The sequence below is a fragment of the Netta rufina genome (genome assembly GCF_964035555.1).
Source record: "Netta rufina genome assembly, chromosome: 1".
Classification (NCBI taxonomy): Eukaryota; Metazoa; Chordata; class Aves; order Anseriformes; family Anatidae; genus Netta; species Netta rufina.
Window position 1 is genome coordinate 204393034 of NC_140123.1, and position 18842 is coordinate 204411875.

The 18842-nt window shown below is 40.1% G+C and overlaps 1 protein-coding gene across 2 annotated transcripts in view; it reads right to left on the reverse strand.

Annotated features, from left to right (window-relative positions):
- Window positions 1–18842, reverse strand: part of CHCHD3 (coiled-coil-helix-coiled-coil-helix domain containing 3) — a 148352-nt gene that overhangs the window by 10810 nt on the left and 118700 nt on the right. For both annotated transcript variants that reach the window (XM_084298133.1, XM_084298132.1), the window contains exon 6: window positions 17254–17324. In XM_084298133.1, coding sequence (XP_084154259.1) covers window positions 17254–17324 — 71 coding nt within the window. The remainder of the gene's footprint in view (window positions 1–17253; window positions 17325–18842) is intronic.

The window sequence follows — 18842 nt, forward strand, 5'->3', positions numbered from 1 at the left end:
ACAGGGGGTATTTTCCACCAAGATACAAAAAGGTGGTGCTGGGGGTTTTATTCTTTTTTAAGATTACCTCATCCAAAAAGGAGCTGCTTCCACAGAATCACTGCTTGCTGAATTCACAGGACTTGTTTACAGTACAGAAAATAGTTGCAAAACAGAGAACAGGGGGAAAAAAAAACACAAAAGGGCATATGGTAATGAAGATCCTTACTGCTGCACCAGTATTTTTAGCTTTTAAATTAATTTACTCTTTATATTAAATTATTTTTAAAAATTGTCTTCGCACATTAAGTAGGTGATGACTTGCGAGTGCATTACGAAACGTGTAAAGCACAAACCAAATGGTTCTGTTCTTCTAAAGATCACTTGGAAGCAATACCACGATCTGATTTCGGAGTATCTACAACCGACGTTGCGAAGCAGTCCATAATCAAACTGTGCCTACACAGAGCCCTCAAAATTACCATGTGGGAAGTGCTGCCAGCAAAAGATCAAGTACTGCAGAGTTGATTCTTGCTTTTATTTACACTTGACTACATAGTGTGACTTCTCCAAAAGCTGTAAAAGAAAAGAATTTTCCTAACAAATCTCTGGTGGAAGAGAGCCGCAGTCGTTCCTGTTTTGTTACAAGTGAGAACACTAAAAGTGCACAGTAATGCTAAAAAAATGACTTCTGCCCAAGTCTGAGCACAACCCCCCTCTGCCTGTTGACACACGCATCTCTTGTGCTACGAGGGATCAGCTCCAGTGTTAATATTGCCCGTGGTATTTTTAGACTCCACAATCCCAGCCCCGACAAAAACTTCGGCAAATGTTTGTCATTCTCTCATTTATTTCGTCTCCCTCGGAAGCAAATTAAAATCTGTTCCCAACGTCCTGACCTCTGAAATTTAGGGATGGAGATGAGAAGAGGCGGAAAGACACATCCCAGTATATTCACGCACACGCACCGCTTGGAGGCAGACGTTTAATTATGTCTAGAGTGCGCTAAGTCAAGTTCAATATGTTGACAAAAACCTGGTTTAACACAGAAGCCTGGCAGATAGCACTATTGACCTTTCTAGGTCTTTTTTTTTTTTTTAATTTATTTTTTTTATTTTTTCCCAGTGAATGTTTCCCACCTGGTGAACCACCTGGTATGTTGGTAGGAGAGAGGTTCAGCTTTTATCATAAGCAAAGTGGAAACCATTCCTCGTAATGCAACAACACATTCATTGCATTCAGGGAGGAAAGAGCATCTCTAAGATTAACAGAGAATTTACGATCCCAAATCTGGCAAAGCACATAAATACAAGCGTAACTGCACGCAGTGAGTAATTCCACATTTGCATGTGCAAAGTTATGCACATTCTTAAACCCTCTGTTGGGCTGGGACTTACACCACGATGAAATTGGGATGTGGATCAGAAAGATTTCCTGGTTCTGAATCCTAATTAGACTGGTGAACTAATTGCTGAGGTCTTCAGCCTCTGAGGACATTGCATGAACTAGACTAGATCTCTTCAGCCTAGAGAAAGACAATTGCAAGTAAACATGTGGCAGATGTACGAAATCATCAATGGCATAAGGAGCAATTATTCAGAGAGACAGCCAATGAAGTCTTCTAGCAGTAGGTTTACAACCAAAAACATAATTCAAGCCTTTTCCAGACAACACCTAATGAAAAGCTGGAACTCACTGCTAGAGGATACCGGGGGTATCATAAGCACAGCTCGGTTCAAAAGCCAATTACAAGGTACTGTAAGAGAAGTCCATCAAAGGATTATGAGCAAAAATACAGTGTTTGGCTCAGGAAAGCCCCACTTCACTGCCTGTTCGAAGGTAAAATGGCATCCCTGTCTAATGCCCCTATTTTTACAGTTTTCCTCAAGTACCACTCCTTGCTGTTGGCTGATAAGCTAGGAGGGCCTCTGATGTGACCCGCTGGGACTGTTAATGCTCTGAACACCTTGAAGAGCAAGTCATCAATGGAATGAGACTGCTGTCCAGCCTGACAGGCACAATTAGATTCAATACTTTTATTTAAAATGATATTCATCGAATGTTATTATCCCAAATCACTGCGTGTTTATAGAATTCCCCTCCCTTAAAAAAAAAAAAAAATAAATAAAATACAAAGTACACCAACATATTATTATACAAATGTACCTTACACACAGCTGGTCCTCACAGCTGCAAAGGGAACCACATGCTGGAATTACCCAAATTTAAGATGCACATTTTTAACCCTGCAGCTTAAAGAACAGTTTTTACTAAATACTAGGATGTAGGCTTTAAATATTAAAATAAACAGCCATATGGATGACAATGATACAAATTTTACACTTACAAAATGGGCATGCATGCCTTTATGGTGTAGAAAATATAGTTACTACAGTGTTATATTAGAAATATAAGATATATAAGAGAAAAAGAGAAAGCTCTGAAAGGTGCAGTTTTATCCACATGGAATATACTGCATCTATGTAATGTACATACATGATATATATATTATTGAAATAATTTCTTGGTCTTGCACTGATCCAAACCAGTTCCTACTTTGGCAAGTTACAAGAGGAAGAACAATCACGTTGGATGTATATAACTCTGTCCAACCACTAAGCAAGAAAGGAAACAAACTAATCCAACCACAAGAGTCAAATAAATCTGCTCAGCCTGAACTGAGCAAAACCCCACACATCCACACACGCATGATCAGCATATGAACGCTTGATTTCAAACCTCATAATGTAAATTCGGATCACAAATTATTTTTAGTTTGCATGTAGCATCACTTGAACTCTGTCTCATTACTCCTCCCAAAACATTAATTAATGAGGATGAGCTAGACTCCACTCGCTCAGGTGTTTATGAGCAGGAGGGTCAAAGACCACCATGGCCAACAACAACAGGTGGTACCATGTCTTAATATCACCACTGGTCTGCAACTACTGCTGGTCCAGGATTTCTTAGGTATATTAATCACAGAATCACAGAATTTCTAGGTTGGAAGAGACCTCAAGATCAACGAGTCCAACCTCTGACCTAACGCTAACAGTCCCCACTAAACCATATCCCTAAGCTCTACATCTAAACGTCTTTTGAAGACTTCCAGGGATGGTGACTCCACCACTTCCCTGGGCAAGTTTTAATCTGTAAAAAAACTATGTAAAATACAATAAAGTATTTCTAATTTCTAAAGAAAAAGATCATTCTGCAACAGTATGAAATCTGTCTCTATATGAAGGTGGCAAAACAACACCATGGCAATTTTATCCACTTTAATGGATATTTAATCCATTTAATTTTATTCATGTCCCTGTGTTAAATTTTCCATGGTAAGGGTATGTCACTGCATGAGTAGAGCACACACAAAGGGGACACAGACAGACCCAAAAAAAGACCAAGCACCCAAATGAGCAGCCCATACCACAACCACAACCACGGCGTGGATTTATTATTGCTGCGCATTTCCCAAGAGCGACACAATTCACTTCAGGCTTTGTAAACTCACGAGTATCATCATCATCCCCAACTCGTGACAATAAAATCTTCACAGCACCTCACTAAAAAAGAGCTTTCCCTTTATAGAGGTGCCATAGAGTGTGCTCTAATAAGGAGACGTGTTTCTTATCTGTAGCAAAGGTCAACTGCTGCACACAATATGTAGCACTACACGACACTACCTCGTGGCACATTATTATCCAAATATTACTCTCTTGAGCAATACATGTTTAACTGTTTTGTTCGACTGTAAGAGGCCCGAAAGCCTGCTCCTGACCACAAAAAATAAGAGATTTTATGAGCAGAACTAGCACGCAGGAAAAGCAATCAACAGTTAAACACTTCAAGCATCACTGCTCCCGTGGGTGATGATTACTGGAGGGAACTGAAGGTTGCAATCTTAAAAGTTAAGAGAGAGTAAAATGAATGCCAATTTTTCATTTGAGCATGAAGTTTTTTCAATAAAAAAGAGGCTCGGACTCACTTTGATAAGCTACAAAGACTACGTGCACTTCCCCAAGCCTTGCACCAGGCTGTGGCAAGCCACTCTTTATAAAATATAATCAGCTGGGCTGCAATAACAATAACATGTTAAGAAACACACACAAAGACGAATAATCACCCTGCAAACATGTTGCTAATAAGTGGGTACTGGACCTTGTTATAATATATCTTAGTTTAAATGTGTTTGTACAACGTGCTGTAGAAATAAAGGAAAACATAATGACCTCAACACCCTTCTTAGCATCTCAGCAGGGAAAATGCACCTCGCACCATGAACAAATCACGAACAGCACTTAGAGAGAGGGGTTCTAAAGCAAGGCATTCATGATTCACTTTGTTATTTTTCACTGCCTGCTGGTGGAAATGTCCCTGGGACTGTTTCAGGACACGATGGTACCTGGAAAGCAGTTTAGCACCAAAAGGGTGTTCCAAAAATCATCATCGCCAACTCAGAAAGAGCTTGCAAAGGTCTCTCCTTATGCATTTGCTGTGTGCTGGCAGCATTAACGAGGCACCAAGTCGCTGGATGGAGCTTCGGTCTGATCGCAGGAAGCAATTTTGATGCCTCCTGTTTTACAACCTCATCACGTACCATTTGTAAGTTCCCATTTTTTCGCCAACGTCTCAAATAGTTGTTGGGTAGCGGAGTGCTTTTTTGAGTATCGCAAGTTGGCCAAGCTTCAGATCAACCAGGAAAGTTTTCCCCAGTTAGGTCGTGCCCCTGGAGTTTAACTGGTTCTCACTGAGGTTTTGCTGCTAATTGCTGCTAACTAAAGAATTCGACTCGCTCCTGTTGCAGCACATCTCATTACAGAGGCTACGAGAAACAAACCAATTCTTCTTGCCACCCAGAGCTGGAACCTGGTGATCTCTGCCATCATCAGATGGGTTTGGGTCTTGATTTTAAGGGTATAACTACAATACAGTCTGAAATAACCCATTCAGGAGAAGAGTAATAATTTTGAGCAAAATACCTCAGTGATGGAAATTGTAACAAAAACAGCATTTTTTCTCAACACCTTTCCTCTTCCTCCGAGCACTGTTTGTGGAATGCCCCAAGCAGGTTGACTCTGGATCATTTCCTTCATTTTAGGGATTGAAGATGGCACAAACATGGAAGGGCTCCTCTTGGGGCGCTGCCTATCTAAAACAGCAGGACTTATGCTTATCCCACTGAGCAGGACAGGTGGGTCCACCTTAAAACTACCAGGGTAGCAAGTGAAAGCACCCTAGCAAAGGTACAGAGAGCTCAGAGAGATAATAATGAACATAATTGTAGTTAGTTATTGTTTGGTCTACTTACGGCCCTATTTTATAATGCTACTGCCAGCAGAGCTATTTTATGTGATGTCTTTTTCATGTAGCAACCTTTCCATAAATCAAAGGAAAAGCAATACCAGGCAGTTTTTCCTGCAGCCTGTTTGACAATAAAAGTTAACACTGAACCCTGGCTGTTATCAATCTTCATAAATGTGTCCATGATACAGCAAGCCTGTTCCATATTACGCTGAGTTTGTTACTAATGCATGCAGAGGAGCAACCCAGTGGCTTAATGGATCTCCTAAATGGCCTGAAACTGGGACCCACGCTAAGTGGCCAGGAAAGTTTTAGAGAAATAACTGTTTTTCTCATTTCTTTCATTATTCAGTAAAATGATTGTCCGTTACAATGGCTTTATCTCTCCTAGCTCAAGAAAGGTATATTGTACTATAATATGGATTTACACGGACAAAATAAAGACCTCAGGAGAATGCCTATCGTTGAATCATATCATGTTAAGAAACCGTAGTAAGAAGTGCAAATGAGCAGTATTTCAGCACGTCCTTTTAGCAGAGATCTATGCGACAAAGGAAGATTTATATGCAAGCACTGAACACAAAGTTTGACAGAATCACACAAACTTATTCTCAGTAGTACACACACCATTAAGGGCAGTAAGGGATAATGGCTGATCTGTAACAAGATGTATTTGGATATTACCTGAAAAAACTCAGTTTACAATGCATACCCAGAACAAGAGGCCAATGGTGGGGTTTGACCTTCACACATCCATCCTGTGGGGATCCAAAGAGCAGCAGCAACTTTATCTACCTAAACACGAGGTTTACCAGGTGCTGAGTAACTTGAGGACTACTTCTGTCCCATGCAGCATCACCAACAGGTCTCCAGGTTTAAAATAAAGACAACTTAGGACAGAGCCATTACATAGATTAGCTTTATGCTTAATTGATCTTCTTGAAGAGCCACCAAAACCCATTCTGTAGATGACCCAGAAAAATATCCATAATATTTCTACCTAAAGGAGCCAAAATACATAGTAGAAAAGAGCTGGTGAACTAGATTCATTTGACACTGAAATTATCCATAAAGAACTTGTTTCTAAATTCCACGCTGACTGTGCTTATGGCATCTTTTTATTGAGAAGGTTATGGCAATTTTTTTTTTTTTTTTTGCCAAAGTACTGCATCTAGTCACGGCAGAGGGGAAAGAACGTATGTGATGGAACAAAAGGGGCTGCATTTCATCAGCCCAAGCAAGAGCAAGATTTCGCTAACAGTAAAGCAGTGTAGACAGAGCAGCAGTCTATTACACACAGATCTATACAGCCTGTCTCGCAAAACCTTTCAATCCTGATCTGCTGGTGCTTCCCGTAATGCATATGGCACGGTGCAGCATTGGCTATGGAACACTATCCGTCTTCACACATCCTTGACAGGGGACTCTATCTTTATAACGTTTATAGCCACGGACATGGCACTCTAGTGGTCTCCTTAAAGATCCGCGTATTAGTTTTATCTATTTTCTCCAGTCCTGTTCCCCAAGGCTTAAATGTGTACTTTAAATGTTTCAGGACTCTACTTTGATTTTATATTGCAGGCAGATTAATGGAGATGCAGAAGACAGTGCAAGAGAGTGCATTTTTACGATTTTTTTAAAATATTGACGAGTTTTCCAATTTCAGTTATGGATCCTCCGAAGAGGCACGCAGCACTTGAATTGACAAACCCCTCTAATGCTTAACTGTTCATAAACAGTAACAGGGGAAAATCTCTCCTACCGAACAGCTGTGTGCCTTCCCATGTTCTTTTAGGGTTAGAAAGTGGTGTGCCCTTCATGCTTCTAAGTGTGCACCATGCAAGAAAAATATCAGGTCATACCCACACAAGCCAAATGTTTTAAAATCCCCACGTAAAACAAAAATATTTTGGAAATCCCCTCTTCGGAAATGCCAGCAAAAGAGCTTTGATTTGCTTAAAAATGCAGCTCACGCTCAAGAAAGTGAGAAAATGCGGTCAGCAGTTGTAAAAGCATTCCAAAAACTGGTTAGGATATTTCATGACCAATATACACACTTTCTCCTCTGGATGTCAGGACTCATACTTTAAAGATGCAGCGATAACCACTGAAAGAATCAAAAAGCATGTTGAGAAAATAACTTAGTGGTTTGCAATGAGGAGTACTGAGAATAACAGAACAAAATTTAAAGAAAAGGCAGGCAGCACATCAGCACAAAATTTTCCTGTATAGAATATATATTAAATAATAGAATAGTATTTCAAGGGAAATAAGTAAAACTTAAATTTTCTGCTATGGACACAAACCATCTTGTTGGACCGGAGTGCTTCCAACTAACAAGGCTTCGTGGCCAACATGGCTATGTTCTGATCAATTAACCAACTTATACAGATGTTTTTAAAGAGATGCCCATCTGGAAAACTTGCTGGAAATTTCAAGCTAAGAAGAGTGGGAATTTTTTTTTGAAGGTTCACATCTCCTAGGAAAAAAATTAAAATTGACCATATTCACCGAAGGCCACTACTGTCTAAAATTTGGTTATCTAAATGTCAAAATTCCTCTGACTGAAGGAGAATAATTGTTAAACTATGTGAGTTTGGAGGTGTGAAGAAGTAGCAATGCCTCTGAGGACAGACCCGATGCTGTTCCCCTTTTCACAAAACAACATGTACAAAAATGTACACGTTGATGCTGTGGTCAACTCCTAGAGAATCAAAAATCTTAAGAATCAAAATTGTATTTTTTCAAAACCACAATTATTTTGCACCACATGTGCTACTAAGAGGACCAACAAAGAAAGCCAAAATGTCACTGTTTGATGCTATTTAAGATGGAAAACAGAAGTTTGGAGACTGTTCTGCCCTCTTACCTATAAATGAGACCCAAATCAATCAGGTCGCTAAAAAAGAATATACTGTATTAGGAAGAACAGCCTATAAAGTTTGTGAAAAATGATAATCACTGACCTCTTAATTCTAGACTCAGATTTGGTATATTTGGGTTACCCATCTGACTTCAGTTCAGTCTCTTAACTGTAAGGGATAACTGAATTCACTTCTGTCACATATACCCAGATCCTTTTGTTATTTTTATTGCAGTAGAGCTTAGTTGGACTAATTAAAATGAAATTTACACTAGGAAGCAATTCGCTAGGCTTTCTAATACATAAAAAGCATTAATCCTAAACAAAAGCATAAAGGCTTCTCTGTCACCCAACCTCCCTGCAGCACACCTGTTGCCAGCTGCCTGCTGCACTGTTTTGTTTTACTCCCCAATAAATTCAGGTTAACCAAGTGTGACCCGGCACAACTTTATTTTATTTATTTGTAGGAGCCTGCCAGTGGCAAAAGGAACAAACCTCCTCCTCCATCAGGCCAGCAGAGTGACACAGCGATCCAGTGCCACCCCCATGTGCCACCCATCCAGCTGCCAGCAGCTGCAGCATCCCCTGCTCCAGATGCTGGCAGCTGCAGCTCCGTGTTGTACGCACCGAAGACGCAGGAGGACCAGCCTTAAACAAAGGCGACCTGGTTCTGGTATCAGCAGCGTTATCTCTGCTGCTCTGACGTCTTGAGAATGAGGGCTTTATTTAAGAAATGGAAATGAGGCAGCAGGATTCCCTGGCTGCTTCTCTGTGGAAGATACGGAGAAGCTTGTTGAATGCTCCAGGCCTGGCTGGAGTATTCATGTTATGTTACGTTATGCTGATGCCCTCACTATTCACTCAGGTCAAAATCTGCATGGTACTCTCCACCGAGATTCATCTCATTTCGGACTGCCCTAAGTAAATAGGAAGATAAAAAGCAATACTGGAAGGTAAACTGTAATTAAAAGCATAGCTCTGCTCAGAGAAGGAGCTATTGCAGCATACCTGCTCTCTGCATGTCTTTATCAACTTCACATTAAGGAAAAATAAATAACATATTTTTATTCCTTTTAATCTTTCAGAGCTACAGGATAAGGTAGGTGGAATATGCTTGCCAGATACCAAAGAAATTGTACCATTTTCAAGTCCAGGTAATCATTTTTACTCCTGGCAATAAAAGGGGGAAGTTTTACTTTTGAACTTAGCCTCATCTGAACTGGAAGCCAACAGGACAGCTTAACTGTTTTATGAGGCATCTTAATTCTATTTTTATAAACCTTATTTTCTGGGTACGACCACACTTTGCAACAAGGCACATGATTTGATATTATTTCCCCAACTGTTTAATGTATACTTTGGCTTTCCAACCGTGATTTCACTTCGATGGAGTCTAAGCAGAATGACTGCAGTCAATTTTTTTTCCCCCCTATTTAGCCCAACACTACTGGAAGGGAGTGAGGAAAAAAAAAAGAAAGAACTGGTTAATTACAAGTAGTAGCAAATGAGCTGTAATGGAGGTGTTATGAATGTAAATCAGGGACGCCTGATGCAGCAACAGCAGCATCTGTGCATGCAGCTTACAAAGTAATGAGATCGTGCTGATGTACTGGCATCCTGCTTTGATCACTTCATCTTGTTCAAAGGCTCTGCTGGGAAAACAAAGGTCAGTGGCACTGACCTCCCTCCCCGCAGCTTGCACACGCACCAAGATTAGCAGCTGATCAAGGATCGCTGTCTTTCCACCCCGTGATTTTGCACCGGATGGTTACGTAGTTGGGGGCCTTCACCAAACAGAAAGCACAAGCTCCTGGCCATGTGAAGTGTCGTGTTCGAACATGTCGAGGTAATTGGCCATTCATTCTTTACCCTGTAACCAGGAACAGGTGTACGCTTCTTAGAAAAAAAGCATCACCACGATCAACTCTGCAAAACCCGTTCCCTTCTAGAAAAAGAGGCGTGCTGCTGTGTGCTCGGAAGTGGGGGCTGTGAGATCTGTAGGCTTTGGTTCTACAGATGGCTTGGACTCATAAAAAAAAAAAAAACTCCTTAAAAAAAAAGGTATTGGTAAATCTCAGCAACACAAGATTACAACGCGCAGAACAAATTAATAATAAAAAGAGGAGACTGTGGGTTTTAGCCTTCCTCGGTTTAACACTGTAATTGGGAAATCATTTACTTGTGTGTACACCAAATCCCAACAAAGGATGCTTAACGTATTAAAACAAGAGGCTTTAGTCCTTGAAAGGGAGCGGGGAGCCAGATGTACCGCAGCAGAGCGCTACGTGCCAAGTGCACCGCGAGCGCTCGGTCCTCCCTGGTTACTACGAGTGGCTCAGGAAACTGCAGCCAGCAGCAAGAACTGCCCTTAATGAGTGCATCCATCAATTTTCAGGGGACTCGGTTGATTACCGGCACGCAAAACTAGGGAACACGCCAATTTAACTGGTGGCCACTGATGCATGAAGGAAGAGTTTCGCTCGCTCGCTTTTCAGGAGGAAGTCTATAAAATGACTTAACACATCTGTGTAAGCAAATACAGAAAACCCATGGTGTGCTGAGGCAGGAGCATGTGCTTCTCCTTCCAACACATTGACCAGATGCACCTGAAGAGGAAAGGGACATTCAGACAGCTAGGCGTGTTTGACTACATCTGTTAGAAAGCTTATGCTGTTATAACTACTTTCCAGCAAGTCTTTTGTTATTTTAAGTACTAATTCATATCAGATAAAAAATTCCTAGTCATGACTTTGGGCTTTACTGAAATGAATTTTACGATTGCTTTCCCTATTCCAGACCATAAAGTATCTAACTGTGTGAAAAACTGGTGATAGCCTGAGGAAAGCCTTAATGAATGTACATGGGATTCCTAAAAAAGATACGGGCAAATAGGGAAAGAATTGGCTTGGCCCTCTTAATTAACGTCCTACCTAAATTTTGAATAATGGATGTATAAAAAAAAAGTTAATATAACTCTCAATATATTAACATATTCAATGCTTCAGAACAATGCTTCAAAATTCAATGCTCCTGCCCAAAGAGGCACATTTAAAGTTCACATTTGAGTTTGAATATCTCAATGAAACCCATCCCCACGCAAACAGACTCTCAGTCCTGGGCTTACCAGAAAAACACACAGATATTACGCCAGAATCCCCCGCTCCCACTTCGCTCAGGATGAATCTGCATCTAGCTGAAAAGTGCACAATTAATATTTCATCCAGCTCTGTTGAGTACTCTCATTCCTAATGGGCTCTATCGATCAAAGGAAGAAAGTTAAATATCTTTGTTGCTGTAGGGAAAACTAAAGTTGTCATTTATGAAGTGATCATCATTTCACAGGTAAACGCACTGAGGAGTTTATAGGATTTTGATATTTTAAAGCTGTTCAAAGGAAATCCTCATCTATACGTTCACAGGTTGGAGAGAAATGGAGATGGAGATAACACTGACCACCAAAATCCATTCATCAAGCCAAGATGCTGAAGCAACAGGCTATCTGAAAGATCACTGAGTTATAAATGTAGTATTACATTAAAATATAATAACTTCTGCTTCCTTACTCCAATGCAAAGGCATATCTAGGTGTGCATGGTGTAAAGTGTTTGCCCAGCCAAGAAGCACTGTGTTTGTCCAAAAAGCAAAACCACAGGTACAAGGAATGGTAGAAAGTCAAGCATTTTGCTCAAATGAGCTCTGCTCTAGCAGGGCTGAGACGAGTTTATTAGGACTGAATACGGGCTGAAAGGGGTGAGCAAAGAAAACAAACTCTGTTTTCTTCCTTTTGCATTTGAAAGGAACAGAATTTGGGATGTACAAGATAAATAACAGAGACAGAAAAGATTTGTAGTCTCTGTCAGCTCCTTTTCCACCTGAAGCAGCTCTGTGCCTTCTGAATCCAGACTGCTTCCCATCTAAGAGGGGTGACAGTGCCACATCCACCCTGCAAAACACCATTTATACTTCGCTCGAGCAGTGCAAGGCCATTAAGCTATCAGACACCAGCACTGGTTATTTATTTAAGCAGCTCACTGCCACGGACCATGCTCTGTGTGAACACCACTGCTGGGGCAGCTACACAGCGGGGATGTCTTTGAGAACTAAGGCACCCAAAAAAAGGCAGGAGAAAGAAAGAAGACTGTTCAAGTACCTCTGCTGCTAAGAAAAGCCCTGTGGTTTCAGCTGAGTTGATGGTATTTAATGTTGTGCACTCCTTCTAGCAGTCCTACGCTCACCTGTGAGACATTTGGGTAACTCAGGACCGTTGTCCCCAGCTGCGACACGTGGCATTGCTTTCAGAACAGCATTGTGCCAAGTTGTGCTTCTCTCACTGACTTACTAAGATCTGAGTGAGTCCAATTGTGGGGTTTGGGGCTTATTCTTGTTTCTTCGAAGTGAAAAGAGGACACAACTTACGCTGTAAGGATAATTACATTATGTATAGCTCACAAATTAAATAATCAGTTACATACAAACACAAAAAATAATACAACATCTGCAATTCTCTTGTCATTTTTTCAAATGTTAGGAACAAAGGATTTAAGACTACTACCAACAACGGTATCACCAACAGTATTAAAAAAACTGTTTCATGACAAAGCACTGCAATGGATGCTACGTTTGAAAGAGAAAAGATGAATTTCAGATGTTTCTACTTAAAGTCCATTGCCTTTGACTGAGCAAAGGGAGAGCAGCTAGAAGGAGGCAAGCCTGCAGGCTCTGTCCACGGGTTTCTAAATAGATTTCTATTTTCTCTTACTGAAAAATATTATGTGGTATTTCATAAATAATTTATAATCCGTTCTTTTAACGTTAGTTTTTAAAAGCAACTGATGCTAATTAAGGTGGCAGAAGGAGCTGCTGGAAAACCGAAAGTTTCTCACCATCAGATCTACACAAGCAGAGACAAGAGAACAAACTATTGACATGGGTATGTATCCAACATGGATTTCTACACTACTGTCATGTGAGTATCACATTGCAGTTACTGAAGACGTCTGCATTAAGGAGCTATCGATATTCCTTATTTACAGAAAGCACAGAAGAGTCTCTGGAAATCACCTTGTGCCTCAAAACAAACCCACGGTTCCCTGGGCTCTGTCCAGTGGTCATTATAAAGCTTATTTTCTCTCTAAAGTGCATATTTTGAATGTTCAGAGAATAGGCAGCACTGCTTTGTGAGGGAACCACACCAAAGTGCCACTCAACACGACTTCATGGCAAACATTCTCAGCTGCATTTGCCAGTTCAAAACGCATACTAGGTAAAACACAACTTACAGGAAATATTCTTAATGTTTCTAGGTATCTACAGATGACCATAAAACATAATTATTGTGGTTTATGTTTTATCTTCGATAAGCATTCATAAACCAAGCTCCATGACACAGAAGTCAGTAACTAAAGGAAGGTAAAGCACTGAGGTTTTGCTTTATACTCTTGTTCACTGTGTCCCAAAGCAACCTCCCACTGAACTATTTTCAAGGCTCCAGCAGCCTGTTGCCGTGCTAACACCGAGGCCTCACCTCCATCAATGATCAAATTATCAGAAATGATCTGGGAGCACGTGAAATAAATCGATTCGATCCGGGAAACTGTTTTTAATAAAGGTCTCAGAAGACGGTACCGGCGTGAAGCAGCCCGAGCAAGCCCCACACCTCGCTGCGTTTAATCAAACGAGCCCTGCAGCTCCCCAGAGGCATCGCTTCCGACGGCAGGGCTCCCGACCAGCTGTCTCGGAGCGAGGGAATAAAGCCATCAGAACCTGAAACTCGAAATGAACACTCAATCGTCTCACGATGCAAAGGATCCTGCGTGATTAAAGCTGTTTGCAGGGGATACATTCGCCCAGGAGCCTATCAACATGCCAACACTTCGCAATGCTGTGAAGGACCAGATCCAGAATTTGGCTTTGCTGGAGGTGCAGGAGTTTGGAAGTGACACCAAAGTGACACAGCAGGACGAGGCTCGGGGCTGTGGCACCTCGGGTCCCGCTCGGCTCAGTGTTTTTGCCCCAAAAACAGCAGCAAGAAGCCGCTGCCTGCTGGCTCCACGTGAGAGGGAGAGCAAGGGCTAAATATTTTGAAACAGCACCAGTGCACAGCTGTGAGTGTTATCCACTGCGAGGAATCAGAACCCACAGCAGATAAAGCAGAAATGTTTATTTTAGGCAGGATTTGCCCTATCTGCTTACTCTGTTCCTAAATGAAAAACCAAGCCGCTACTTGGCTCCGAACACCGCGGGGGAATAAAATGTCACCACTGCAGCTGCCAAATTTCCCAATACCAGCCCTTCAAATTAAGGGAAAAAAATACAATACAAACGTACAATTTGATTACTTAAAGCCCAAATCTTCGCCCAAAGCCCGGCTCTTCCTGTAATAACGCATTCTTTTCTTCTTGTGTCAACTTCTGATTATAACAGAGACATCTTCATAATATAATAATTCTGGTTATAATGTAACTGCGGGTAACATAACTCCTGCATTAGAAAAGGCAGCATGCTCTAGTAATGTTGTTTTAATGTAATTTGTGTACTGCAGGAACTGACTGAACCTGGTCATTTAGAATTTGATCAATGCGAATTAGTGTCTTAAAGAGATGAACCATTTGATAATTCAGAATTTGATCAATGTGAATCAGGACCTCTTGGAGATAAAACATTTATCATGAACATTTGGAATAGCCGTCTAATCCAGGCAGCACTGAAGAAGGTAATAAGCAGGCATCAATAAGGACTGCAGACAAAGTACAGAAGAGCTGTCAGTTCTCGGATACGAGCCTATATGGGATACTTGGTTCTTCCCTTTCACAGGGGTGAATTATCCCTAAAGGCTGATGAAGCCACAGCTGATGTAATTTCAAGGACTAAATGGAGGAAGGAAAGGAAAACCCAGGAAATATTTAAGTAATTAGCCACTACTCTTTGCTCTTGAAAGAGATACGGTTTAAAAAGTTTAGGAAATTCAAGTTATCTCAATAAAACTTAGCAGCGCATTCTAGACATGTTTAAAATTAAGTGAGACTGTTTTATAATAATCCCACAATTAGATCTATTAATCTCTCACTTAGAACCTGAAATCACACTGACATGCAGCACATTGCTTTATGCATTAACAAAATTTAGCAGTTCAACCTTATTTAATTCTTCTTTTACAGCCAATTAAACAAGCTCTTTAAACACCATCGCTTGAAACTCTGTCCTCAATCCTCACATGCAATTAAACTGAACATGAGAAGTGCCTGGCGACACCAAAAGAGCATCATCTTCAGGTTTCACTAAATCATTCATAATTTATCCATCAAGCTGCATACAAAAGGCAGTGCTAAAATAACGGCTGCTGAATTTAAACCTTCAGTAAAAAGACAGGCCATTTCACAGGATTTGATATCGGGAAGAATTTAAAACGATCAAGTAATACTGATATTTCATGTGCTGTATCAAAGCTGTTCCAATTTACGTGCATGCTTCAGATATATTTTCCTCCTGAGAATGTTTTCCTCGTGCTTTTAACACAATGGACCAAAACTGGATCCACTAAGCTAAAACCTCCAAATAATTTTCATGAAAAAATGGCAAAGGAAGCGCTCCAATTTCAGTAAGGGCACTGCAGTGAAGACTAGTCAAGAAGTTAATTTCTATTTATAACTTCAGTCTCTCGAAAATTAAGAAGCGACCAATTTCATCAACTGTTAGGAATCTCTGATTCCCTAACCAAATCCCTCTTTATTAAATAGTCTTTGGTTTATGCAGACAGAATAAAACATCCTTCAAAATGGTGTCCTTAAAATTTGTAGATATTGCCCGATGCTGAGCACTGGCCCCTTCGCCAGCTGTTTGTGCAAACACAAGACCACCAAAGCATTTATTTTGGAAATTGTTTATGTACTAGGGAAAAACAAACAAACAGACAAAAAAAACATTACCCACCTCTGGCCACAATAACCGCCTAAGCTATCACTACTATTAATACTAATACTACTTCAAATCACAATAAAGTCTCGTTTTGAAATAATCAAAGTCAGATTAGGCAATAATTAGATTTCAAAATATGAAAATAACCTAATGTAACAAAGGAAGGAGAAACACTCCCTCGATGGGAATCTTACACTGGTGAGAATAATGACAATGAATGACAACGTACCAGGCTTCCCATTATGGATGGGAAGCCCTCCAAATTATGCTTAAATCACTCCGTGAGTCAATGGTCATTCTCTCCCTCTTGTTTAAGGGACAGATGAGTTCAGTCCTCAGTGATATAAACTCTGCATTGTTAATCAGCACAGAAGATTTTATATAAACACTGGAGAGTATTAACAACCCCTGATATTGAAAGATAAAATGTTTTTATCTTACAAATAAGAAGTTGGTATCATAATCAGCAGCTCCAAAAACCCTTTCCTCCTCCTGCCCACCAAAAAACAAACCAAACCAAAACCCCAAACTCTTTTGTTTCCTTTTAAACCCTTCCACAAACCCAAAAATGGTCACAGAATAATTGACTTTACACAGCATTTCTTGGTTACCACTGTGACTAAGGTTGTAAAAGTTCTCTTTGTACCCTCACTAACATGATAAATGGAACCTTCTGCCTAATGGATGAACCAGCAGAAAGGGAAGAGTCCAAGGTTAAGGGTCAGAGTCACTTTGATCCATCAGTTACTGTATCTTCATTTAACCATCCTCAGGACTAATAAAAATTATTTAATCTGACCTTCACTGGTAGGGGCAAAGCGAAGTTGCTAATTTAAATCCTTTCACATCATGCAAGCACAGGATGAATACTATTGTAATGCAAAGCTGGAACTACATTTTTGTTGTTCCACGTGAGAAAAAATGTTAAGGAATGTATTTTTAGAATATTCCATGCATCTCATCAAATATAAATTAATTAGTATATTACTAACTGTGCATCTAATTTCTATGCAGCTTATGGTTACCATGCACTGCCTCCAAATTCTTGAAAATTTTCTCATCTGAATAACCAAGGGCTTTTTCCCTCACAGACCGATAGGATCTACGATAGCAGAAAGGGTAGTTACTCTGCATTTGAATATGGATAAAAAATTATTTCTTTGCCATTTTCAAAAGCAGTGGTAGAAAGGACTTACTTGAACCGGGCTGACACTTCATCAGCAGCTTTTTGGTATTGCTCTGTGGTAACTTTGTAGAATTGGGCGCTCTGGAAAGGTAAAAACAATAAAAATAAATAAAATAAAAAAATGCAATAATATAAATTTAATACAATGTCAGTTATATACGTGTTAATACCTGGTAAGTAATGGTAATTTAGATATTTTATACATTTCAGTTGCTCAAAAACAACAACAACAACAAAAGAACAAGAACTCTCCTATCAGATATTCAACAGACAAAGTTGCACAGACATTTTGGTGTCGTTTTTGCCAAATGTGTCCCCTTGGCTCTGAAAGATTATGCATAAGAGATGGCATAAAAAAAGAGATGGCATAAATAGAGATGGTTTAGATGGTTTCCTTCCTCAAGAAGGAATCTGCAGAGAAACCGGGGTAAGAATCCCACATTTAGCCCTAGGTGATATTGGAGCCCGTGAAACTTCTCCATGAGGAAAAAAAAAACCAAAATATTGAAGGTGTACTTCTTTGCATGTGCGTATTTGTGTTACTTACGTATATGTCCCGAGCTAGTTTGCAGGTGATATTCATGTCAGACTTCAAAGTGGCCCAATAAATTAACTATTGCTTGATTTTCTTTTTTGCTCTTTGCCTTGATAATGCCTCTTGCAGGGAGTTCTTTTAATATTCCATACTTCCAAATTGCTTCAATCAGTTATTAATATTATTATTTTTTTCCTGGCAGCTTTGGAGCATATTTTCATCTCCCCTAAGCCAGGGAAAGCTTTCTCTCAGTTCCACCAAATCATTAATTTCCACAATGCAGGTCAGACAAGATTGAGTCAGCAAGCAATAAAACTTTTCTATACATAAAAATGGCAAAGTTTCTCAGTGGGACATACAATATTCAAAGACAAATCACTATAATGTTGTGATGCTTCATGTCTAGATAATATATACCTGGTATTTTTAAAGAGATTTTTATAGCCCTAGCACAGTTGGACTTAAGATGTAATAACTAAGGCACCTGGCTTCACAGTTGGAGGAATAATGAAAAGTTAAAGCAGTTCAAAAGTTCTCTAAAACATTTTTTTTCCGTGAATAGTCAGGTCAATAGGAAAAACAATCTCGCGGAGATGAACGAAGGTTTTGTTGGCACTTGCAAGAGCTCCTCCTTAGCTTTGCAACTCTCAAGTCATCTGGCATCCCAGGAAGTCACGTTAACATGGCAACAAAACTCTGACAATTATACACCGCGTGGTTACACATAAAACCTTTTGAATCCCTTTTTTTAACAACCTACCTGTTGTAGGTTAATGCCATGTTTTGAGGTTATTCATGCCACAACATGATTTTGTTTCTTTGGAGCATTTAGCATACGTGGCTTAAACAATGCAGTCCATGGAAAGTGTCATTCCGATTTTATTTTGGGTAAAATAAGCACTTACACTCACTTAAGACCTTGAGAAAGCAATATGCCTAAAACGTTGCCAGAAAACAAACAAAGAAACCCCATAACTGGAAAGGTCGCTCTTCTGAAAGAGCCAAAGGTGACTATCTCCTCGGTCGGTGGGTTAGCAAACACGTCCCGAACAACATTTCTCTGT